At 41.2% G+C, this 23,089-nt stretch overlaps 2 protein-coding genes across 2 annotated transcripts in view; one reads left to right on the forward strand and one right to left on the reverse strand.

Moving 5' to 3' along the window:
• prkx (protein kinase X-linked) overlaps positions 1–23,089 on the forward strand; it is a 48,110-nt gene that overhangs the window by 14,271 nt on the left and 10,750 nt on the right. The window contains exons 2-4 of the mRNA XM_079615745.1: positions 12,120–12,288; positions 12,930–13,193; positions 20,018–20,137. Of these exons, the coding sequence (XP_079471871.1) occupies positions 12,120–12,288; positions 12,930–13,193; positions 20,018–20,137 (553 nt within the window). The remainder of the gene's footprint in view (positions 1–12,119; positions 12,289–12,929; positions 13,194–20,017; positions 20,138–23,089) is intronic.
• Positions 1,776–4,151, reverse strand: LOC307000390 (uncharacterized protein). The gene is made up of 2 exons (XM_079615952.1): positions 1,884–4,151; positions 1,776–1,830 (listed from the first exon to the last, which is right to left on the reverse strand). The coding sequence occupies exon 1, from the start codon at positions 2,982–2,984 to the stop codon at positions 1,977–1,979; it is 1,008 nt and encodes a 335-aa protein (XP_079472078.1). The 5' UTR covers positions 2,985–4,151; the 3' UTR covers positions 1,776–1,830; positions 1,884–1,976.

Raw genomic sequence — 23,089 nt, forward strand, 5'->3', positions numbered from 1 at the left:
ATATTATTTATATTTATTTCTTAAAACATGATTCATATCATATTTTCCTTTGACACATGCATGGTTACTGTTGGCTTATTTGATCATGGCACAAAAGTATTTTTCTGAGTGTGCATCCATATCAAAATTTAGCAGAAACTGAATTTGCATTTTAAGGCAGACCTCAGCAAGGTTTTGTACAAACAAAATATATCATTAAGTAAATGTCTTGAACTTAAAATGGCACTGTTATGTTTTTTTGGATATTACCTTTCATGTAACGATGTAAAATGCATCGTTATATTGAGATCTCGCGATATAAAAATGTGGCGAAATGTTTGAAGTTTTGAAAATGTAGCTAGCTGAATAAGATTTATCTGTAACTGGCAGGAAACATGATCTAATAATGTGTCATCATCACAAGTGTCTTACTTCACATCTTACCAATCCCGTCTCCTCCCTACTGACAGCCAAGGCATTTGTTTTCTTCCATGGTTGTGTAACCATGTCAACATAGTGGTCTCTGAACAAAGATTCCTTGTGTGAGGTAAACGTGTTGAATGCCAACATTCCACGTCAGTTATTGCGTCTGTGTTGTAGCTCGAATGCAACTACAAGGAAATGTAGGGCGTCTGAAACTACTCTAGTACTCTGTGACGAATACGAGCATAGCTTAGTTCCGTGATGATCAGTACAACATTAAACATTTTGCTTCTAGTTCTATTTTTTGGCTTGTGTCGTGAAATATAACTTCCTTTTGACATTTGCACTTTCATTGTTACTGTACATGGAATAAGAGCAATGAGTCTCCAAACTATATTGTCCCTCTTGTAATATTACTAGGCAACAGTTTTATGAAATAGTTTTCAGAAATTGCATTACTAAATGTTTTTAGAATTGTGGGAAAATGTTAAGAATCTTTATCAAATATCAAACTTAAAGATCTTATCAAGTTATTTTTTTTATTTTTTTTTATTGTGTATATGCATTTGTGAAATGTATTTATATAGCTTTGTATTGCATATATAGCAACAACAAAAAAATACACTAGCCTACTGTTCAAAACTTGTAAGACTTACGCTTAAAAAACTTGACGCTTAAAAAAAGTTCATAAAGAGATCGTAAAACGTACTCGGTTACTAACGTAACCTCGGTTCTCTCTAGGAGAGGGAACGAGTACTGCGTCGAAAGAACGCTACGGGAAAGATATTTCTTTGTCGAGATTGAAGCCTAAAATTAATCCTTAATTTTGTAATATTGTAAAACGCTTTTCTGAAGCATACAACCTAGGCGGAGCAATACAGCTCACCCATTGGCTGCTCTGCCAGAAAAGCACAGCCTATGCGAGGCCAGAGACGCTGACCAATGAGGACGCTTCGCGCCCTTCTGCGTCACCTCCCGCCCAAACAGGCGTGGCCTAGGCCTATAAATACGAGCATAGCTGTCTAACACGCCGATTTTCGTCAATGAAGCGACGCAGCGTGGGCACGCACGGCCATGAGACGCAGTACTCGTTCCCTCTCCTAGAGAGAACCGAGGTTACGTTAGTAACCGAGTACGTTCTCTTACGTAGAGTTCTCTCGTACTGCGTCGAAAGAACGCTACGGGAACCCTATGTAAACCGCCGTGCGTGCTCTTGGACCGACACAGACACCTAAGGGCGCGCGCGCCCTGGTATACAAGTGCCTACCCCAAGAAGTATAGGGAGAGCGGCTAAAATAGCATCATCCCTTTATAGTAGTGCCTCTTAAGGCATAATAGCATATATATGTAAAAATAGATATATATGAGGGGTAATAGCATGCTCATGGGACACATTGTCAGTGAGTGATGCTTAAACATTGAAGTGACCTGGGCCGCAGCGCGGGGCAGGAACACTTATACATATTAAACATTGAAGTGACCTGGGCCGCAGCGCGGGGCAGGAACACTTATACATATTAACATTGAAGTGACCTGGGCCGCAGCGCGGGGCAGGAACACTTATACATAGTCTTCTAGACCGAGAGCAGTTTAGCCTGCAACGCAGGAACCTCTAGGTTATAGAACCTAATAAATGTAGACGGGGAGGCCCAGCCTGCCGCCATACAGATATCTTGTAACGAGATTCCGCTATACCAAGCCCATGAAGAGGCCATGCCTCTCGTGGAATGTGCTCTGATGCCCAAAGGGCATTCCAAACCTCTAGATGCGTAGGCTAGCGCAATGGCGTCCACTACCCATCGAGACAGACTCTGTTTCGTTGCGGCTCGCCCTTTGGAGCGCCCGCTGAACGAAACAAAGAGCTGCTCCGTCTGTCGAAAAACAGCGGAGCGGGACACGTAAGCTCTTAATGCCCTGACCGGGCAAAGGGAGCTATTTCCGTCCTCTGAGGCCGGCAGGGCCGACAGGGAGATGACCTGAGCCCTGAACGGTGTGTTGAGGGACTTAGGCACGTACCCATGCTTCGGTTTCAATACGACTACAGAGTCGTTTGGCCCGAACTCCATACAAGAAGCTCTCACTGAGAGCGCTTGCAAGTCTCCCACACGCTTCACTGAAGCGAGAGCCAAAAGAAACACGGTCTTGAAAGACAGGTGTTTCATGTCAACTGAGTGAATAGGCTCGAAAGGGGCCCCTTTCATAGCGTTCAACACTGTAGAAAGGTCCCAAACGGGGACTGAAGGAGGCCTTGGAGGGTTTAACCTCCTGGCGCCTCTAAGGAAGCGGACCACCAGGTCGTTCCTGCCTAGTGAATGGCCAAGCGTTGGATTAACGAACGCTGATATGGCAGCCACATAGACTTTGAGCGTGGATGGGGTTCTTCCCTTATCCAATAGCTCTTGCAAGAAGGAGAGAATCTCCGGTTCTCCACACTGAAGTGGTGACAGACCTTGATCTGAACACCATCCAGAGAACACCGACCATTTGGAAGCGTAGAGTCGTCTAGTAGACGGAGCCCTAGCTTGTTCGATCGTGTCTAACACTCCTCTTGGGAGGTTAGCGGGTACCCGTTTATGGCCCATACGTGTAGGGACCAAAGCTCGGGGTGAGGATGCAGAATCGAGCCCTTGGCCTGTGAGAGGAGGTCTCTCCTCACTGGAATCGGCCACGGGGCAGTACTTTTCAGTAGGGGTGTGCCGGTTTCAGAATTGGTGATGACGGTTATGATGTGAGTCAAATGTGACGGTTCGTAACATAACCGTCGGTTTTTTTTTAAATCCTTAAAAAAAAAAAAAGCAATGAACATGCTTTGTTTTAAATAAATCACACACACTAAACAAATCCTTTTAAAAACGTAGGCTGCTTAAATTATATAAGAGCTGCATAAAAATGAATGAGTAGGCCTAAATTACAAATGATAAAATCTACATACCTTTATCAAAGAAAAAAAAAGTCGAACAACGATTGTTGTGATAATACCTTAATTAAACTAACTAAATACAGGAAACAAAAAAAGTGCAATGACATTTTAAATTCCTAATCTTTTTCGACTTCAAAGTTCCGTGACAGGAACACCAACATGTTCACTTTACTCGGTTTTAGTGACGATCTGACAGGGGTAGCTATGTTACCTGCAGTGCTAAAAACTCGCTCTGATGCTGTGCTTGTAGCACAAATACACATGTATTTACGTGCCAATTTTGCTAAGAGCGGATAGCGTGTGTCTCCCCACCATGCTAGTGGATTAGCCGTAGAGTCAATTGGTTCTTCTTGGAGATAGCGGGTTAACTCCGTGTCAGCGCGCGCTCTGATCGGTAAAGGGGCAGATATTTCAGACCTCCGTTTATTAGGGAGATCTCCAAGATTTCTCAAAGCCGCACCCGTCTAGAAGGGATGTAGCAGAGATATTTAATGCTAATGCATGAGGCATAGGCATAGTTTCATTAATTTACGATGAGATGCGCTCTAGTTCACAATGCAATGCAAGTGAACGCGGCGCGCCGGCCCGGCGCCTCCATGTCACGGTTATTATATTGTCTGCTATATTATTAAATACATGCAATTGGTTGATGAAACATTTATTAAAATTAAGGTACAATTTGTACAAAACGAAATTCGCTTTAAGGAAAGGCTAAAAAGCAAAACTTATATGAAGTGGTAAAAATCATTTCTGTCGATTTACAAAACAAAACTTCATTAAGTGGTAAAAACCATGTCTCCCGATGTATTGTATGGCGCATATTATGATCCTATCTAAAAAAATAAAAAAAAAATGTTTTTTTTATGTTTGTAAAAAATATTTTAATAACACGGTTTTGGCGGTTATAGAGTTCTAATGACGGTGTTTAACTATAACCGTCGGTCTCACGGTTATATACTAACCGTCACACCCCTACTTTTCAGTCGCATCAAAGCTGGGAACCAGGTCTGATTCGTCCAGTATGGAGCAACCAGTAGTACTGAGCATCCGCTCTCCTTGATACGCTCCAGCACTTGAGGCAGGAGTGAGACAGGAGGAAAAGCATAGAGCGGACGGCGGGGCCAGACTCTGGCCAGCGCGTTCGTGCTCTTCGAAAAGAATTCTGGGCAGTGAGCGTTTTCCTGGTTTGCAAACAGGTCTATTTCCGCTCTGCCGAACGTTTTCCACAGCAGACGCACTGTCTGTGTGTGTAGGGACCACTCTCCCGTAGGAACGTTGTTCCGTGAGAGTCTGTCCGGGCCTACGTTCAAGTGGCCTGGCACGTGCATTGCTCTTAACGAGCGCAGGTTGTGCTGGGCCCACACCAGTATGCGTTCCGCTAACCTGAATAGGTTCCGGGATCTCACGCCACCCTGGCGGTTTATGTAGGCTACTACCGACATGTTGTCCGAGCGGACCAGGACGTGGTGTCCTTTTATCCGGGGACAGAAGCGCCTCAGCGCAAAGTCCACCTCCATCATTTCCAGGCAGTTTATGTGCGGTAGTTTGGCCCGCTCTGCCCACTGGCCAAAGAGCGGTCTGCCGTCGAGCAGTGCTCCCCAGCCTGAGGTGGACGCGTCCGTGGACACCACCTTCAGGCTCGAGGAAGTCCCCAGGCTTACACCTGACCGGTACCAGTCTGACGCTCTCCATGGTGTCAGGGCTGAAATGCATTCCTGAGTGACCTTGAGGCGATAACGACCGTGTAACCATGCTCGGCGCGGTACGCGCGCTCTCAACCAGAACTGTAGTGGGCGCATGCGCAGCAGGCCCAACTGCAGCACTGTTGAGGCTGAGGCCATGAGGCCCAGCATTTTCTGAAATCTCCTGAGTGGCACTATGTGGCCGCTGCGGAAGGATTTCGCCATTTGCAGGGTATTTCGCCTGCGCTGTGATGACAGCTGTGCTGTCATAGACAGTGAGTTCAGATCCAGTCCTAAAAAGGAGATCCTTTGACTGGGAAACAGTGAACTTTTCTCCCAATTGACTCTCAGACCTAAGCACTCGAGGTGATCGAGTATTAGTGTCTTGTGGTGAGCGAGTTCTGACGGCGATTGAGCCAGAATTAGCCAATCGTCCAAATAGTTCAGAATTCGAACGCCTCGGAGTCTCAGGGGTGCCAGCGCCGCGTCCATGCACACTGTAAATGTACGAGGTGCTAGAGACAGGCCGAATGGCAGGACTGTGTACTGATATGCACGGCCCTCGAAGGCGAATCTCAAAAATCGCCTGTGACGTGACGCAATTTGTATGTGAAAATACGCGTCTTTCAGATCTATCGCCATAAACCAGTCTCCTCGGCGAATTTGCGCGAGGATTCTTCTGGTCGTGAGCATTCTGAACTTCCGCTTTGTTAGCGTTTTGTTCAGACGCCTTAGATCTAAAATGGGTCTGAGACCCCCGTCTTTCTTCGGTACCAGGAAATATCTGCTGTACAGACCCCCTTCGCTCTGAGCTTGAGATAAAGGCTCTATGGCCCCTTTGCTCAATAGCTTCGCTATTTCGGCTCGAAGTAGATGTGCTACTTCTGTTTTTACCGTGGTTTCGACTTTTCCCGTGAAACGGGGAGGGCGTCGATGAAACTGTAGCGAATAGCCTCTTTTTATAGTCTCTAGCACCCATTCTGAGACCCCGGGAAGTCTTTCCCATGCATCTGCACGTGTGACTAGGGGTTGAATGTAATCTGGGCCCTGGTCGCGAAATGGCGGCGACACGAGAGCAACCGTGTGCTGTAACATGGACGCCGTGGCGTCTGAGGCGGGGGACATGTTTAACACAGTATGCGTCCCGCGCGCGCTCGACTCTCTGAGTTGAGAGAGAGAGCACGCGGGGCGAGCCCTACGGGGCTCGTTATGTTTGTGAATAAACGTGGGCGCTTGGTGGCGGGCACACTTATAACACCGGGGACACTGTGTTTGTGTACTGACTGACCGTTCGTTAGTTTCGTTTTTACAGAAACCGCGGAACGTGCAGTATGTAGTGGTTGTGGGCACTGGACAGTGGGCACGCTCACTACATGTAAAGCACAATCGGCATGAGCCGATTTTATGTGTGCAGACCCTGTGTTGTTCAGGGCTGTGCTTGCACGGGTTGAAAAACCCGGCTCTGGTCGCGAAATGGCGGCGACACGAGAGCAGTCGTGTGCTGTAACATGGGCGCCATTGCAGCGTGATGCGGGGGCGCGCTTAATCGAGCGGGCAGCCCACGCGCGCTCAGCTCTCTCAGCTGAAAGAGAGAGCGCGCGGTGCGAGCCCCGTACGGCTCGGCATGTTTGAGAATAAATGTGGGTGCGTGAACGCGGGTACATTTATAGCACTGGGAAGTACTGTCTATTAGAACTGACTGACCGTGCATTGGTTTCGTTTCATAGAAACCGTGTGACATGTAGCTTGTAGTGATTGTGGGCGCTTGAAAACGGGCACGCTCACTACATATAATGCACAATCGAAATGAGTCGATTTATGTGTGCAAGCCCTGTATTGTGTGGGGCTGTGCTTGTGTGTACAAATGGGCACTGGGTCGTGGGCATACAGTTACACACATTACATCATCGGCCGTGGCCGGGACACCATGTAGCACAGAGAGTACTGTCTATCAGAACCGACTGACCGTGCATTCGTTTCGTTTTTACAGAAACCACGGGACATGCAGTGTGTAGTGATTGTGGGCACTGAAAAGCGGGCACGTTCACTAACTTACATGTGAAGCACAACCGACATGAGTCGATTTTATGTGTGCAAGCCCTGTATTGTGTAGGGCTGTGCTCGTGTGTACGAATGGGCACTAGGTCGTGGGCATTACGGATACACACATTACACCTTCGGCCGTGGCCGGGACACCAGAAAATACATTTTCAGATTTACCTGGGGCGTCGTGAAAACGGCGTCTGTGTGCAGGCAAACGGGCATTGATGCCGATTTGGTGACTGCAAAATACACTGGCACGGTCGCGTATGTTGGGACTGTGCGAGCGAGACATTTTAGTGAAATCCGGCCGCGGCGGGATTTTAACACTGTAGCTTTCCTCGAAGCAGAAGTGCGCATCCTGGCTGAAAACGGGGCTTTCCGGGACTCCGCGATTTCTTCGTGAATTCAGGAAGAAAAAGGCGCGGGTCGTGAGGACGGTAACGTACGTTCCTCTGCAGAAAAGCAGCCATCCAGCCGGTAAGCGCATCGATGCTGGTCTTTCTCCGTCGACGCTCAAGAGCGGCGGGGGAGGGGAGATCCTCGGAGCTCGCCCATCCCTCGCTACCCGAAGCGAGGAGAGAATAGCAGTCGTCCTCCACAGACGCGGCTTCACCCTCGTTCATGACGGACGCGGCGGCACTCAGCGGCCCTTGTCCGTCGGTCAGAGAGTCCAGCGAAGCGGGCGGAGAAGCTGGCGGCAGCAGCGGCGAGCACCTCGTGGTGGAGGGAGGTTCCGGGATCCGCTGAGCACGGCGCTTTTCACGGCGCGGCACTGCAGCGGGCGGAAAGATGCAGCTTCAGTAAAGAACGCCAGGCGAGTCCGCAGAGTCACCGTAGGCATCAAATCACAGTGATGGCAGCCGCCATCGACGAGAGCTGAAGCTGCGTGATCATCACCCAGGCAGGAAACACAAGCACGTGGTCCCCGTCGCTGAGCGGGGCTCTACACGAGCCACAGGAGGTGCGAGACATCTTGAAAAAGACGCTCGGCTCTTTTAGTGGTGGAAAAACTGTGTGTCGCGACGGCGAACACACACACAAAACACACACACATAATGTAAAGGATATTCCACGCCGGAGAAGCGCAGCAGGGAACGGCGGCTGAAGGCGGCGATGACCAGCGGCTTCAGGTAAGAGGCTCGTCCTGCTGAAGTGCTTGTTCCAAACGGCTGTGGCGGCTCGAATCAATCCAGCGATGCGTGCAGCTTCGTTGAATTTAAGAAAATCGGCGTGTTAGACAGCTATGCTCGTATTTATAGGCCTAGGCCACGCCTGTTTGGGCGGGAGGTGACGCAGAAGGGCGCGAAGCGTCCTCATTGGTCAGCGTCTCTGGCCTCGCATAGGCTGTGCTTTTCTGGCAGAGCAGCCAATGGGTGAGCTGTATTGCTCCGCCTAGGTTGTATGCTTCAGAAAAGCGTTTTACAATATTACAAAATTAAGGATTAATTTTAGGCTTCAATCTCGACAAAGAAATATCTTTCCCGTAGCGTTCTTTCGACGCAGTACGAGAGAACTCTACGTAAGAGAACTAATCCATATGAATTGAGTGGTTTAGTCACAATTTTCTGAAGAGACACAATCGCTTAATATGATGAGCAGATTGAATTTAGGCTTTTATTCACTTAAACATTCATCAACTCGCACATCAGTTGAGGTAAACGTAAGCGCAAAGATGTTCGCTTGACATGCAATAACCAATTAGGTTTATTTTCATGTTATGCAGCAACATTTTAGCTTCAGCAAGAATGGGTGAAGTTATAATCAATGAAGTTTGTTCTCGTGCAACGATCAGGTTCGGTTGAGCTTCTGTTTATGTTCGATGATCAATGTTATGTGAATAAAAGCCTAAATTAAATCTGTTCATCATATAAAGCAATTCTGTCTCTTCAGAAAATTCGGACTAAACCGCTCAATTCATATGGATTTGTTTTAAGACCTCTTTATGAACGTTTGTAGCGTCAAGTGGTAGTTGTGTAGACTGTCAATGGAGGGACTGAAAGGTATCAGATTTCATTAAAAACATCTTCATTTGTGTTTTCCGAAGATGAACGAAATTCTTAGTTTAGAACTAGGCCTAGTAATAATTTTAATTTATGGGAGAACCATCCCTTTAATTACATTAAACTGGTATTATATAGGCTATCTAAATTACATTAAACTGGTATTATATAGTAGGGGTGGGGAAAAAAATCGATTCTTAGATGCATCGCGATGCGGACGTGGACGATTCTGAATCGATTCACAAATGGCAAAAATCGATTTTCCAAAAAAAAAAAATAAAAAAAAAAATTGAAAATCGATAATAACGTAATATTGACGGAACGCAAAAGACGGAACTCTGAAGCGTGGAAACAATATTGTCAAAGCTTCCACCCGGCTCGGAAAGGGCAAAGCGCATTACACAATCAATCGCAACTTTTATTGCCAAGGATTTGCATCCAGTCGTTGAGAACCAGGGCTTTCGCGCTATGTTGCACACTTTGGAGCCGAGATACAACGTCCCATCTCGGAGATATTTTACAGACACAGCGATCCCCACACTCTACAACAAGACCAAAACCGAAGTCATGGAATCACTGAAGAAAGCGGGTAGGATAGCTGTAACATGTGATGCGTGGACATCCGTATTTTATGTTAATAGAGATTCAGAATATGTTGAAGTTTGTTATAATTTGTTATTGTTGTGATTTTTACTGTAGTGAATTTACAGTTGTGAAATGGAAAATCAATAATCGAGAATTGAGAATCGTTAATAATCGATAATCGACTGTAATCGAATCGGAACTTCAATAATCGTAATCGAATCGAATCGGGAAATCAGACAGATTAACCACCCCTATTATATAGGCTATCTAAATTATATTAAACTGACTGAATTTTCAGCAGCAATTACTCCAGTGTTCAGTGTCATATGATCCTTCAGAAAACATTCTAATATTCTGATTTATTTCGAAAAAAACATTTCTTCTTATCATCCATGTTAAAAACTGCTGTGCTTCATTTTTTTTTTTTTTTTTGATAAATAAGTGTTCACTTTATTTGAAATAGAAATATTGAGTGACTCTCACCATTTGAATGGTAGTGTCATAAAAAGGTTTTTTTTTTTTTTTTAAGAGATATCTCTCAAATTGTTAAGGATGTTTGTTCTGTCACAAGTGTGTATTCTACTTTAATAGTATTTCTCAAGCGGAAGTTTGGTTAAACAAATAAAATACAAGCCTATTTTCGGTACCTGCATAATCCACTTCATGCCCCTTAAACCCAAACTACCACTTCACGACTGTGGTTATTTCGCCTCTTGAGCCAAGAGCTAATAGTACCTGCAGAGAATGCCAACTGCACATGGGCTTTTTTTCTTTCTTATCATGCTTTAAGGTTATGTTTGGTTTATCATCAAGGATTAGTTAAGCATTTAGTGTGAGGCTTAGGTCTAAGAGCATATAATAGGATGTATTGGTCCAAATAGCTTGTCGAGTTGTATCCTGTTGTTAGTATTGACCTGTCAAGCTTGTAACAGCGCTCCGGTGTGACTGAGTAGCCTGTAATTTGGTGGGTGGTTAAAGGTGCCCTGCTCTCTCAGCTTGAGAGCTCTTTCTATTGCCATTGATCATATGTGTGTAGCGTAATATATTTTACCCACTGAAACAAGTGTCCCCATACAGTAGAACTCAAAGACTTCTTTGAGGTGGGTCATCTTTGAGAGTTTTACGCACCCTGCTCTGAGTGCCATTCATCTGTGCATAACTGAGCTCTGTGGAGAACAAACACAAACATGCTTCTATTCTCAGTATTAAAAAAATGGGATAGTGGATACTTCACCGATTAGCATTAAGCTTTGTATCAGTAGAAACCTGGTAGTATTTTCAAATGACCGTGCTTCCCTCCCTCATGTCCTCCTGAGACGAGAGATTTCCGTATTTTTTGTCTGGATTAAATCCTCTGATGACGGAAAAATCGTAATTTTGCGTCATCGGAGGCTTTTTTGGCCAGACGCTAAAAACGACAGCCAGTAGTAGGAGCTGTTCTGCCTGTTTTCAATCCACCCATAGAGGGTGGGATCTCACTCACAGAATGTACTTGTAAATAGTATCAGCCATCTTTTTTTTAAGCTAAGCTTACAGGCTATTGCTCTGTGGAGAAAGCTGAGTAGTAGGGGTGACCATACGTCCTCTTTTTTCCCCGGACATGTCGTGTGAGAGATCGCCCAAAATGTCCGGGATTCGGCTTTTGCTTTCTACAGTTGCCATTCATTACTTTTACATGAACACCTTTTGTTTCAATCGGACTGAATTAATTCCGTTTGGTGAATCTGAATGTAGTGTTTACATGAACGCTAAACAAGTGATCGGTTGATGTGCGTTTTAGCATTGCTAAGAAAATTCCTGTGTTTTCGTCTCGGTCGGGATCCGTGTGAAGCAGAATGTATGACCTGCAAAGCTGGCACGTACGTGTCAATGTCAAATGATGTAAACATAATGAATGATGACTGTAGCAAAAGCAAAATCCCGGACATTTTGGGCGATCTCGAAATCCCGGCAGGACAAATTGTGGCTCGTGGCTACCTGTACGAGCCGCAATACAGCGAGGAAAAGTTGCGGATGATGGAGGAACAAGAGGCGGCCGGAGCTGCTGCTGCAGCAGAGGAGTAAGACCTGCTTGGTGGTCAGGAGGAAGAGCCCGGGCAGACTCGAGCTGGGGCGGACTAACTCGTCACGGAGACTCACGATAAAACGTTGTCTTTTCAGTTTCGAGTCAACTAATAGCCTAGTTGTATTATTTATTCCGATACCCTGTAACCGGTAACCGGTAGGCGTGGCTTGGGAGTGGCCTCGTAGGGCAGCGAAGCAAGTGCATTCTGGGAGTTGTTGTCTTTCATCCACATGAGCCTTTTCTCAGTCTAGAAGGCACCAACTTCTAAAATAATTTCACATTTCTACTACATAAATAACCCAATTTAAATACACATTCATCTTTACAGCGGTGAAGTATCCCTTTAAGTTTCTGTTGAGGCTATTATGTAATTTTTTGCGTTGTAGCCATTCTCATTATGTCAGTTCTCCACATTGTTGCAGGTACAGGAACCTTTGGAAGGGTTTTTCTGGTGAAGGATAAAAAGACAAGAGGTTTCTTTGCTCTGAAGGCGATGAAGATCCCAGATGTTATTCGTCTAAAGCAGGAGCAACACGTACATAATGAGAAAGAGGTTTTGACGGAGGTGAACCATCCTTTCCTTGTCAGACTGTGAGTGAAGACTACACAACATTAACAAATAGGCTAACAGAATTGAGAACACTGTTTATATACCGGTACTGTTATCTCATAAACATACACTGGGTTATGATCTGAATAAATATTTCAGTGTGCTGTATAAACATTTAAACATGCTGAAGTACCAAACATATCAATGTGTCAAATGTGGTTTGGACCTGCTACAATCACTTCAGTCAATTCAGAACATTGAATTTTCTATCTTTAAACCTATTATTAAATATTTCTAAATATAGATACTGATACTAGTGGTTCTCAACCAGGGGGGCCTCAAGAAAAAAAATCTAGATATTTATTATTTTAATTCAACCCCTCAACAACCCCTTGAAGAACCAGGGATCTATATACAGTGTATATATATATATATATATATATATATATATATATATATATATATATAAAAAACGGGATATTTGAGGTAGCCTAATTTTAAAAGTATGATTTATAGACCTGGAAAAGTTAATTAAATTAATTAATATAATTGTGTAATGCTTTAGTAATTTAAGTCCAGGTCTTATAATGTATAGCCTGCCTGCCTCCAAGCTCATGGCAAGTATAAATATGACTGATGTATGACCAAATCACATGTAAATATGATGTGGACATTTTCTCAGGTACTGGACACATCATGATGATCGCTTGCTGTACATGTTGATGGAATACGTGAATGGCGGTGAACTCTTCAGCTATTTACGCAGCCGAGGACGTTTCAGTAACAGCACCGGAATGTTTTACTCAGCTGAAATCGTGTGCGCCATTGAATACCTTCACTCCAAAGAAATAGTCTACAGAGACCTGAAACCGGAGAATATACTGCTGGACAGCGAGGGGCACATTCGACTGACAGATTTCGGGTTTGCTAAAAAGCTCACAGAAAGGTATGTTTTTATTGGTTATCTATACAATATTTGTGTGTATGCATACTGTTCAAAAGTTTGTGGCTGGTAAGATTTGTTTTATGTTTTTGAAAGAAGTATCTTATGGTGACCAAGGCTGTAGAATATTACAGTTTTGTGAAATATTATTACAATTTAAAATAGCTGTTTTCTATTTTTTATTCATGTGATGGCAAACCTAAATTTTCAACATCCATAACTTCCGTCTTCAGTGTCACATGATCCTTCAGAAATCGTTATAATATGCTTTGGCACTCAATAAACAAAAAAATGTATTATAATTATCAATGTAGAAAATAGTTGTACCACTTAATGGTTTTGTGGAAACGGTCATAGAATTAATATAAGGTCGAATTCTGTGCTTATGTACTCGTTAAAGAGTCCAAAAGCCAATACCGTGAAGGATTAGAGCTGCACACAGCTGTGTAGGTTCTCATATTTAGTCTCTAAAAATGGCATTGGTGCATTCCTACCTCAAACAGTCAACATATGATGGAATTTGACTGCAGATATCACACCTTTTTTCTATTTGTTGAATTAGTACATTGAAATATACAATTTGTGCTTAATACACTCCTAGCATTGTTGGGTGTAATGCATTACTAAGTACTTTTCCTTTGAAAAAGTAAACCAAGGGACTAGTGATATTTTTTTTCTGTAATTTAAAGGGTTAGTTCACCCAAAGTTAGAAAAAAATGTCATCAATTACTCATATTAGGTACAGAATTTGAATAAAGTAATCTAATGTAAAATAACACTGCATAGTCTTCACTGTATACATTAAAAATAGATGGATCCTTATTAAAGTTACAAAGTTATTTAGTCAAGAGCATAGAGGATTTTTTTTTCAGTTCTTTTGTTGTTTGATTAACATTAAAAACACAGACAGCAGTAGGTTTATTAGGCTGCTGTCACTTTAAGACATAATGCACGGATCCAATATACTGATAATGTTATACATGCTTTTTTTTATCAACAGTTTACGTTCACAAGAAGACGTGAAAGAGCTCAAATCAGTGTTTGCGTCCTCAGATGCGTACGAGTTATCTTTCTTGTCTTTTTGAGCTTGAATGTTTAAATAGACAAGTCTAAAAAACATGTGCAAAATATTAACTTTCATGTCGATGCAGCACTGGCCCGATCAGGACAGTGACAGTTCTGTCAACTCTTGGTCATCAGGCAGTCCTGTCGAGCCCTGCACTTAGATCTAGTGTGTCAATTCTCTTTACATGGCATGTGTAAAAGGCTCTCTCTTTCTCTAACATTGAGTGCGCGCGCATGTGAGAGAAAGCGACAAAGTGTGCTCTGCTCTCAGCCAAGCGATGGTGCATAAAGCTCAGCAGGCAATAAAAATGTCTGTTCTAAACTTATTTTTTCCCTCTAACTCAATCACAGGTGACTGAAATCATACAATTTACTAGCCATTGGCTATTTAACGATATTTTTAGTCGCCTAGCGTGAAATTTGTTCGCATATGTGAGTAATTTACTTTCAATGTAGGTTAATGCTGTATAGACTATGTTCTATATAAAACAATAGGCGATTTAACATCAAAATTGCATGTGTAATGTTAAAATGTATGTTTTTAATTTAACCTTCTCCCTTTAAATACTTCAGTCAGTTCAAAAATAATGTATGCAATTTTATATTATTTATTTAAAATAATTAAAAGAGCAGTTGCATGTTCCTTGTTCAACTGGTCAATGTTGATATGGGATTTAGAAAGTAAGTAATAAGTAATGCAATACTTTTTAGAGAGTGTAATTAGTACAGTAATCTAATTACACTGTTGAAGATGTAATAAGTAGCTATTACTTGGTAACACTTTAGTTTAGGGTCCAATTCTCAATATTAACCTGTTATTAGCATGCATATTACTAGGATACTTGCTGTCTATTAGTATTTATCAATCACATATTAATGCCTTATTCCGAATGACCATATTCTACATCTCTTAATTCTACCCATTACCTAAACTTAACAACTACCTTACTAACTATTAATAAGCAGTAATTAGGAGTTTATTGAGGCACAAGTCATAGTTAATAGTTAGAATTGGACCCTAATCTAAAGTGTGACCACGTACTTTTTTAGAGTAACTTACCCAACACCTACTCCTAGACAGGTCTATTGATGTTGTGAAATCTTTTGAAGTTATTTTTAAATACATAAACCAGGGAGAGAAATAGCTGGGCAGCAGTTATGTGAAGTGTGCGTCCTTGATGATTATAGTTGATTTTAAGATTGGATTAGGCATGCTTCAGAATTTTTACATTCTTTTCATGGCATTTTAACATTCCTAGTGTTTTCATTGTCAGATTAAATGCAAACCATACGTCCTACATTGAAATTAATTTGATCGCCTACAGAATTTCAGCAGTTTTTTTCAGAATCTCAGCTGTGATGTTAGGGAATGAATATGGAGATTGGGCTCAGAAACGAACCGCCACGTCACTCTTCATCCTTCAAAATCCCTCTTCTTTTATTCTTCACTCATACAGTGTGACTTCCCCTACAAAAGTCATACAGAAGTGCTTCTCTGTGGGTATTGAAGCTGTCCTTATATGAGCCTCTTTAACAAAAAAAGCGGCTTTGTTTGGCCCCAGAGCATCCACCCACCTACCGTTATTCATTCTGAATGAGAGCGACACAGACCAATTATGAAAAAAGAGAGTAACCTTGTTGAAATTGAAAATTCCTCTGGTTGTGCCCTCTTATATTATCTTTCAAATAAAAAAGAATGAGAGATTGTGTTTGTTTGTTTGTTTGTTTGTTTGTGTGTATCCAGCTGCAGTGCAGAGTACTGCAGTCAGTGCTTTTTCAGGTCAACCCATGACCCCTCTGGTGTGTATGCAATAATGAGTCACGATTATGTTTCTCTGTACATGGGGAAGTGGCCCAGTACAACGAGGGCCTGACTGTGATGCGCAAGTGACCCTCATATAGAAACTCAAACCAGTGCCACTAGTCCAGTGGAGAAGACAGCGGTCCCTTCATGCAACAGCTTTGCCTTTTCCAGTTTGAGTAGATAACATTTATACAGATTGTCATGTGGCAACATTGCCATCTGGTGGCTATAGTTGCATTTGGCATTACAGACCGGGATATTTGCTGTTTGCCTTGATTGATGGCCATTTAAAGTGGCTGTATTGTTAAGATCAGGACAGGATGAGGACTTTTGGAAATCTGGTCCTACAACAGGCATGACAGGGTTTTTTAGACCGCATTATGGCATTTTCATCTGTTTTCTTTTATCTTGTCAGAGTGTCTGCTCCAGATGAAAGCTTATTTTTGTGCCACAGTTACTGATGAATTGCAGGGTTCTTATTGTGGTCGTCTTTGTAGGTGAAGGAGGGAACTTGTCAAACGGTAGCTGCACAGCTTCGAGTGGCTAATCAAAAAGAAAACATAAAAAGGAATAGGAGAAAAGTCACCATCACAATAGCGTTGACATCCTAAAGGTCCTTTTTGAAAATTTGGCTGTGAATTTTGAGATGTTTACACACTTTACACACTCAGCAATGACAAAGTGTTACGGATAAAGGTAGGGTAGGCAATTATTTTCATAAACACTTTTGTACGTATCTTCTGTGGAAGTCTCAGGACCAAAAAATGTTTATCCAATCATTGCATTCGTTCCAATGATTCGCCTGCCTGTCAGCATATGTCATCAGTCACATGTTCCATGAGGCTATGCGGAGTTGTAGACGGACTGTCACTGAGCACTGCAAACAAACAGCAGCCACCCTTTAAGGCCCAGATATACTTGAAAAACAAACTGATGTGGCGTAATTTCAAACAAAATCAGGCCAAATGGAGTTTGCTTGGAGTTAATTTTGGGTGTTCAAAACAGCTTGTCAAAGTAAGCACCTTTGTGCTACCATTGGTTTGTGGCGATTGCGTAATTTTTACGTAATATCACGTAGGCGTGTGCGGAGGCTTCGCTGAAGGATTTCACGCTGAAATATTTTCCAGTTAATTTCTCCTGTTCAGTCCGTCGAGGTAAACGTTCACGAGGAAAACCATGAATACACTGGAGAGCCGCTTTATAGTAGAAAATTAAGTTGTACTTCTGATGAAACGAGACTGACTTTTTTTTAAGTACATTTTTAATACGGTAAAGCTGCTTAATTTTAATTTAGAGTGACGTGTAAATAGAATTAATTTTTCATGTATTTCGAACTATAGTTTTCCCCTTATATGTGAAGAATGAAAAAAAGATTTGCCGGGGCCTTTACAGTTCCTCCTGAACCAAAACAACAAGCTTATGCTGCGTTCACGCCATGTCGTAACTGTAATTACAAGATGTCAACCGGTGAAGTTCTACCCAGAGCTGTTCACTTCCTCAGACTCTGATGTAGGCCTATGTGTTTTTCTTGCAACACTATCAATGCCTAAATTAAACTGTAGCCGTCAGGTGGTACAAGTAAGAGCTCTATACGTTGTTTACGTTCATTATTATTGTAATTGTATGTGCTTTGAGACATGAGGTAATTTAACATGACGCTTTGCATACTACTGTCGACGTTCTTTTGGAGGAGGCATGGTTTTGGAGACTCTTTGAAGGGAGGATGAGATCTATTGCTTTCATAGGCCAGCTTGCTATTGCTAGCCTCTCCGAAATTGCCTACCGTACCTTTAAATAAAACAGGCTTACATTTTGTAGTCACAAAGACGCACAAACACAGCCATACAGGCAAACATTGTTAAGTGAGTCATCAGGTGTTCTTAGGAACTGATCTTGATAACAGGATCACTTTCTTCACTGCTCCTATTAGTATGCATTCTGATATAATTAGTGTAAACATAAATCATCAGAGCCAATTGAAAACCATGTCACACCAAACTTCTCTTGCGGTTCATTGAAATGCTGTTGTGAACTGACACTGAGAGGCTTCAGTTAACACAAGGGAGACTAATCCTCTCTATTACAGAGAGAAGGATTAAAACCATACAGCTGAGCACAGAAAGATAAAGAAAGACTAAAATAGAGAGCAAGAAAATAAGGAAAAGAAATACTGTGAGAGATATGCACGCAAGCTGTTCCAGACCCTCTTGCATTTAAGTTTCATGCTGTCATCATGACAGTTTTAGGATAGCATCAGCAGTAGTATGGCCCGATGAGGTATATATATATATATATATATATATATATATATATATATATATATATATATATATATATATATATATATATATATGTAAGGAATAATTGACGACAGGCCGAAAGCTATAACTATCAAAAGGTTGAGGTGAATATATATATATATATATATATATATATATATATATATATATATATATATATATATATATATATATATATATATATATATATAATTTTTTTTTTTTCTGTTAAAACTGCAAGTGCAAAATACATTTATGATTTTTACATAACTCACAAAGCTCTTTTACATATTTACGTTTCCTTATTGACATTCTGGCATCAACAGCTGCAATCTTATAATTCTATTACAAAACCAGGTCCAGACAAAGAAGCAAAGGGCAGCCATTTGGTGAAGGACAGGTCAACAGTCTCCTTTATTGACCAGCCCCATGGCCCCAAACAAACACAGATATGTCATTTCACCTCATGGAGCTGCAACTTCTCAGTGTAATCAGAAACCCTCTACTACAAATAAAACATGGAGTAGTGGGCTTTCACCCTGGCTTCTAGCTCAATATACAGTTACACTTATAGTATTCTTGGCTTGAAGTGGATATGCTGTCTCTACCTTATACAATCCGTTCCAGATAGCCAGCTGTCATAAGGTGTACTGTAATTGCACCCCTCTGTGCTATCTCAGCAGTCACTGCAGTATCTGGGCTATGTCATATGGCTATGGCTATATCTCTATTTTTTACTGTGTTAAATTTATAGCCAACAAAACAAATATTTTGTTAAATATCTATATAATAGTGTGATAATAATGTACATTAACACAAAACAAACCTTCAACCCTTCTTTTGTAATGTAGCGCTGGGGGAATTTTAAATCATAGTTAATGTAATGATAAAATTGTAAAGATACTAATATACTAATAAAATCGCATGTTTGTTTTTTGGAAATTTGACAGTAAAGCACTGAGGTTGAATTGAGGTGCAGATAAAATTAACTTTTATTAACAACAGTATCGTGCAAAAAACCTAATTTATGTGGGGACATTTTAATATTATACTCTCATTAAATGTTGTTCTCATTGTTCTTCTATAGTATCATACTGAACTGACCGACAGCTTCAGTGATTATAAAATGAGCGCTCTCACTTGCTTAATTTCAGTCACAATTTGAAGAAGTTTTTGTTTTGCATGAGACTTTGTGACTTCCTACTTTTTTCCATAATATTAGGGAGTGGAAATGGCTAATAAGTCCATAAGTGCTCCTCTGCTGCTATCTACTGGTTATAGTGGTACTTTCATGTCTTTTTTAATAAAAGTGTTTGTTTGCCGTGGAATGTTAGTTTTCTTACATCTTTAAACTTTTCATTTTACAAATCATAACATTAAAATTGGATAATATTTAGAGCTTTGTAATGCTGAAAAAAGTTTGATGCCCTTGAAAAGTTTTTGACTTTCTCAAAAGGTTGTTCGAACCTGAGATGAATAATGTTAAAACTTTCGACTAATTCTGCCACAATACCATGGTTAGAGTTAGCGTTTCTATATTAAATCCATGGTGAATGATTTGTGGACTGGAAAGCCTTCTATAACTTGTTCATTCATAACACAATGTCTTTTGGGTCTTGTAGGATTTTTTTTTCTCTCTCTTTCTGTCCATCACTATTTTATTATTTCTTTCTTTATAGAACCTGGACTCTATGTGGTACTCCTGAATATTTGGCTCCTGAAGTGATCCAGAGTAAAGGTCATGGGCGAGCTGTGGATTGGTGGGCTCTCGGTGTGCTCATCTTTGAAATGCTAGCAGGGTAAGAATCAAATGTTCATTTATATTTTACAGAGTCTGTGTACCCCTGGAAGTTTGTAAATTACTAAAGGGGGTCCACAGAGAATGTATAAAGCATATTTTTAGCTAAGCATTTGATAATGATCGGAGTATACATATTATATATTATAATAGTGTTAGTCGGTGGTTTTTAATGAATGCTATTACTGTTTTACCCCTCCTGAGTGTCATTACTAAGTTTAAAAAAAGAAATATATATATATGTATATATGTATATATATATGCTTCTTTTTTTTACATTTATAAGTGACTTCCCTTACGTTTGTTCTTAAAAAAAAGTGAAAATCTAAAATCCTAACTACTTTCCAAGTATTACCAAGTATTTTCCAAGGCCAACTAATGGCCTTCAGGTAATGGCAGCTTTTTAAAAACCAGGGATGAATAAATAACAGTTGCCATTCCATCATGTATGGCTCAGACTGTATTTGTATTGGTGTGGTCAGGAGAGATCGGCTATTGTCAAAAATACACCACTAGAGGGCAGCAGTGGAATATTGAGCTCTGCCAAGGGCCTACACCTCCATGTGCAAGTCTCAGTGTCCTCTTTCAGTGCTGTCTTGATATTTATCCTTATTGTGATATTTATCCTTATTTGCCTTGACTTTAATTCCTGCAGCCCATATTCAGCATGCACAAACTGGCATATTTAATATGCAGACAGATAATCTGCTCGCATTTACAGTATCTCAGGGGGCGGATGTGTATCTTGGAATAGATCTTGTTTACAAAAAGATTACATCCAGATTAATATATTACCACCAACACACGTGGGCATAAATGTGTGGTAGAAACGCGGCATGTAAAATTTGTAGATTATTTGTTGTTATATTTTTATTTCTCGATCAGTACCACACAGCTGCACTTTGTGCATAATCTTTGTTCTTGCACAAGAAAATGTGTTCATTTTGTCACATGGACTCCACAGCCGGTGTGAAAATAAACTTCTTCCCTCCTGGTATAATTTTGGATGCTGTATTCCAAACTGCTCCATTCTCCCACCTGCATGTTGCTGAATCTAAATCTGCCCCAGAGCTTTCACAGGCTCTCGTGTGGAGGAAAGAGTGACCCACCCTCTTCATTCATCCCAGACTTCTTTTGAAGTATTTGCTCCTGCAAGTCAGTGAGAGAAAAAATCCCTTATTTTTCAGAGAGACAGACACACGGACATAGGCTCAGCTTGCCCAGACATACAAAAGCTCTCTTCAGTCGTATCTGGAACTGTGTGTTTGTCTGTTCGAATGTTAAAAGTTGTTTGACTCTCCTTTACAGGAAATATAGCAAGAGTTGAAATAGTTCCTCCTGGGCCATCAAAGGGGTAGCAACCTCAATGTAGTGCCCGACCGTGTATGTGGGTTTGAGCAGATGTCTTGTTGGTGTGTTTGTATTTCTGTCCTAACTACTTTTAAGGATAAATATGGTGAAAATGTCAGCTAAGTCTGAGCAAAAACTTTTAGAATTGCATTAAAAAGCAAAAATGGAGATTATAAAAACGAGTAAACTAGTCAGAATGCGCAAGCACACACACGACTTGTTTAAATACATTTATGTTGTTAATAAATAACAATAAATTGTTGTTGTACCAGCAATATCTCCAAGGGGTTTTTTTTCACTGTAGAAATCTCAAATGTCATGATTTGCCAATGCAAGAGAGTACGGCACCTTTTTTCTCCCACTTTAAGCACTGAATGTTACACATGCATTTTCTTTGTCAACTGTTTATGTTCACTTAAGACATAACCAACTGTGTTTACGAGAATATTTTGACATTTGTGTGTATTTGTATGTTTAAAGGTGGGGTATGTAATTCTCTTTTTTGGCCATTTTTTCAAAATCACTTAAAATCCTATTCCTAACCCACTTACAGCCACTGAGTTAGAAGCACTGAAATAAAAATTAAGCAATTTAATAATCTGTGGAACGGGCAGGACTCGAAAAACACCAGCCAATCATTTCCAAGACCACCTAAAATCATTGGACAGTAAGTGTGTCAATCAATCGGTCTTACCATCCCCCCCTCCCCCCTCCATGTCCCTGTTCTTTGAGTGGGTGGAGTCAAAGGAAAGAAGGTAGGACCATTTGAGTGGTGTATTTTCAAAATCTGCCAGCCGTTTTGCAAATCACATACCCCACCTTTAAGTGCAAAAAGATGCGTAAGGAACTCGGTTCAGTATCGCTCACCACTATTCAGTATGAGAAGCGACTTTCTCTGCGCACCGGTTTAAATGTAACTGGCAACTCTTACATTTCTGTTTGGCTTTTCTTACCACCATGTTGATTCAGACATTGAAGGAAATTATATATATATATATATATATATATATATATATATATATATATATATATATATATATATATATATATATATATAATTTCCTGTGTGTGTGTGTGTGTGTGTGTGTGTGTGTGTGTGTGTGTGTGTGTGTGTGTGTGTGTGTGTGTGTGTGTGTGTGTGTGTGTGTGTGTGTGTGTGTGTGTGTGTGTGTGTGTGTGTGTGTGAGTGTCTTAGTTGTTATACAATAGATGTTATAAGATCCAGCACGTTCAAGAGCACAATTTTAAAGGCTTCTCCTTTTGTATTCTCATTCTCAGTGGAATGTTGGCGACACCTGCAGAGTTATGTAAAAGTTTTGAGTTTTATAATTCTCTTTTTTTTTCTGTCACCAGCCACTGCTTACAGTAACACTATTGAGACTAATATGCCTCTCTTGCTCTCTCTCTCTCTCTCCTTTATTCTCCTTCACCCTGTCTCTTTTTTCCATCACCCACGAGAAGGAATAGCTACAAGTTATGCTCTCCTGGATTCTCTCTCTCTGTTTATGGTTTCCACACTCAGTCAATACTGTCAGTCCTGCTCAATCCATTAAGTTGAACCATCTTATTTTACTTTTTAGAAGGCTGCAGAGGTCTGTAAAGG

The sequence above is a fragment of the Phoxinus phoxinus genome (assembly GCF_949152265.1).
Source record: "Phoxinus phoxinus genome assembly, chromosome: 6".
Taxonomy (NCBI): domain Eukaryota; kingdom Metazoa; phylum Chordata; class Actinopteri; order Cypriniformes; family Leuciscidae; genus Phoxinus; species Phoxinus phoxinus.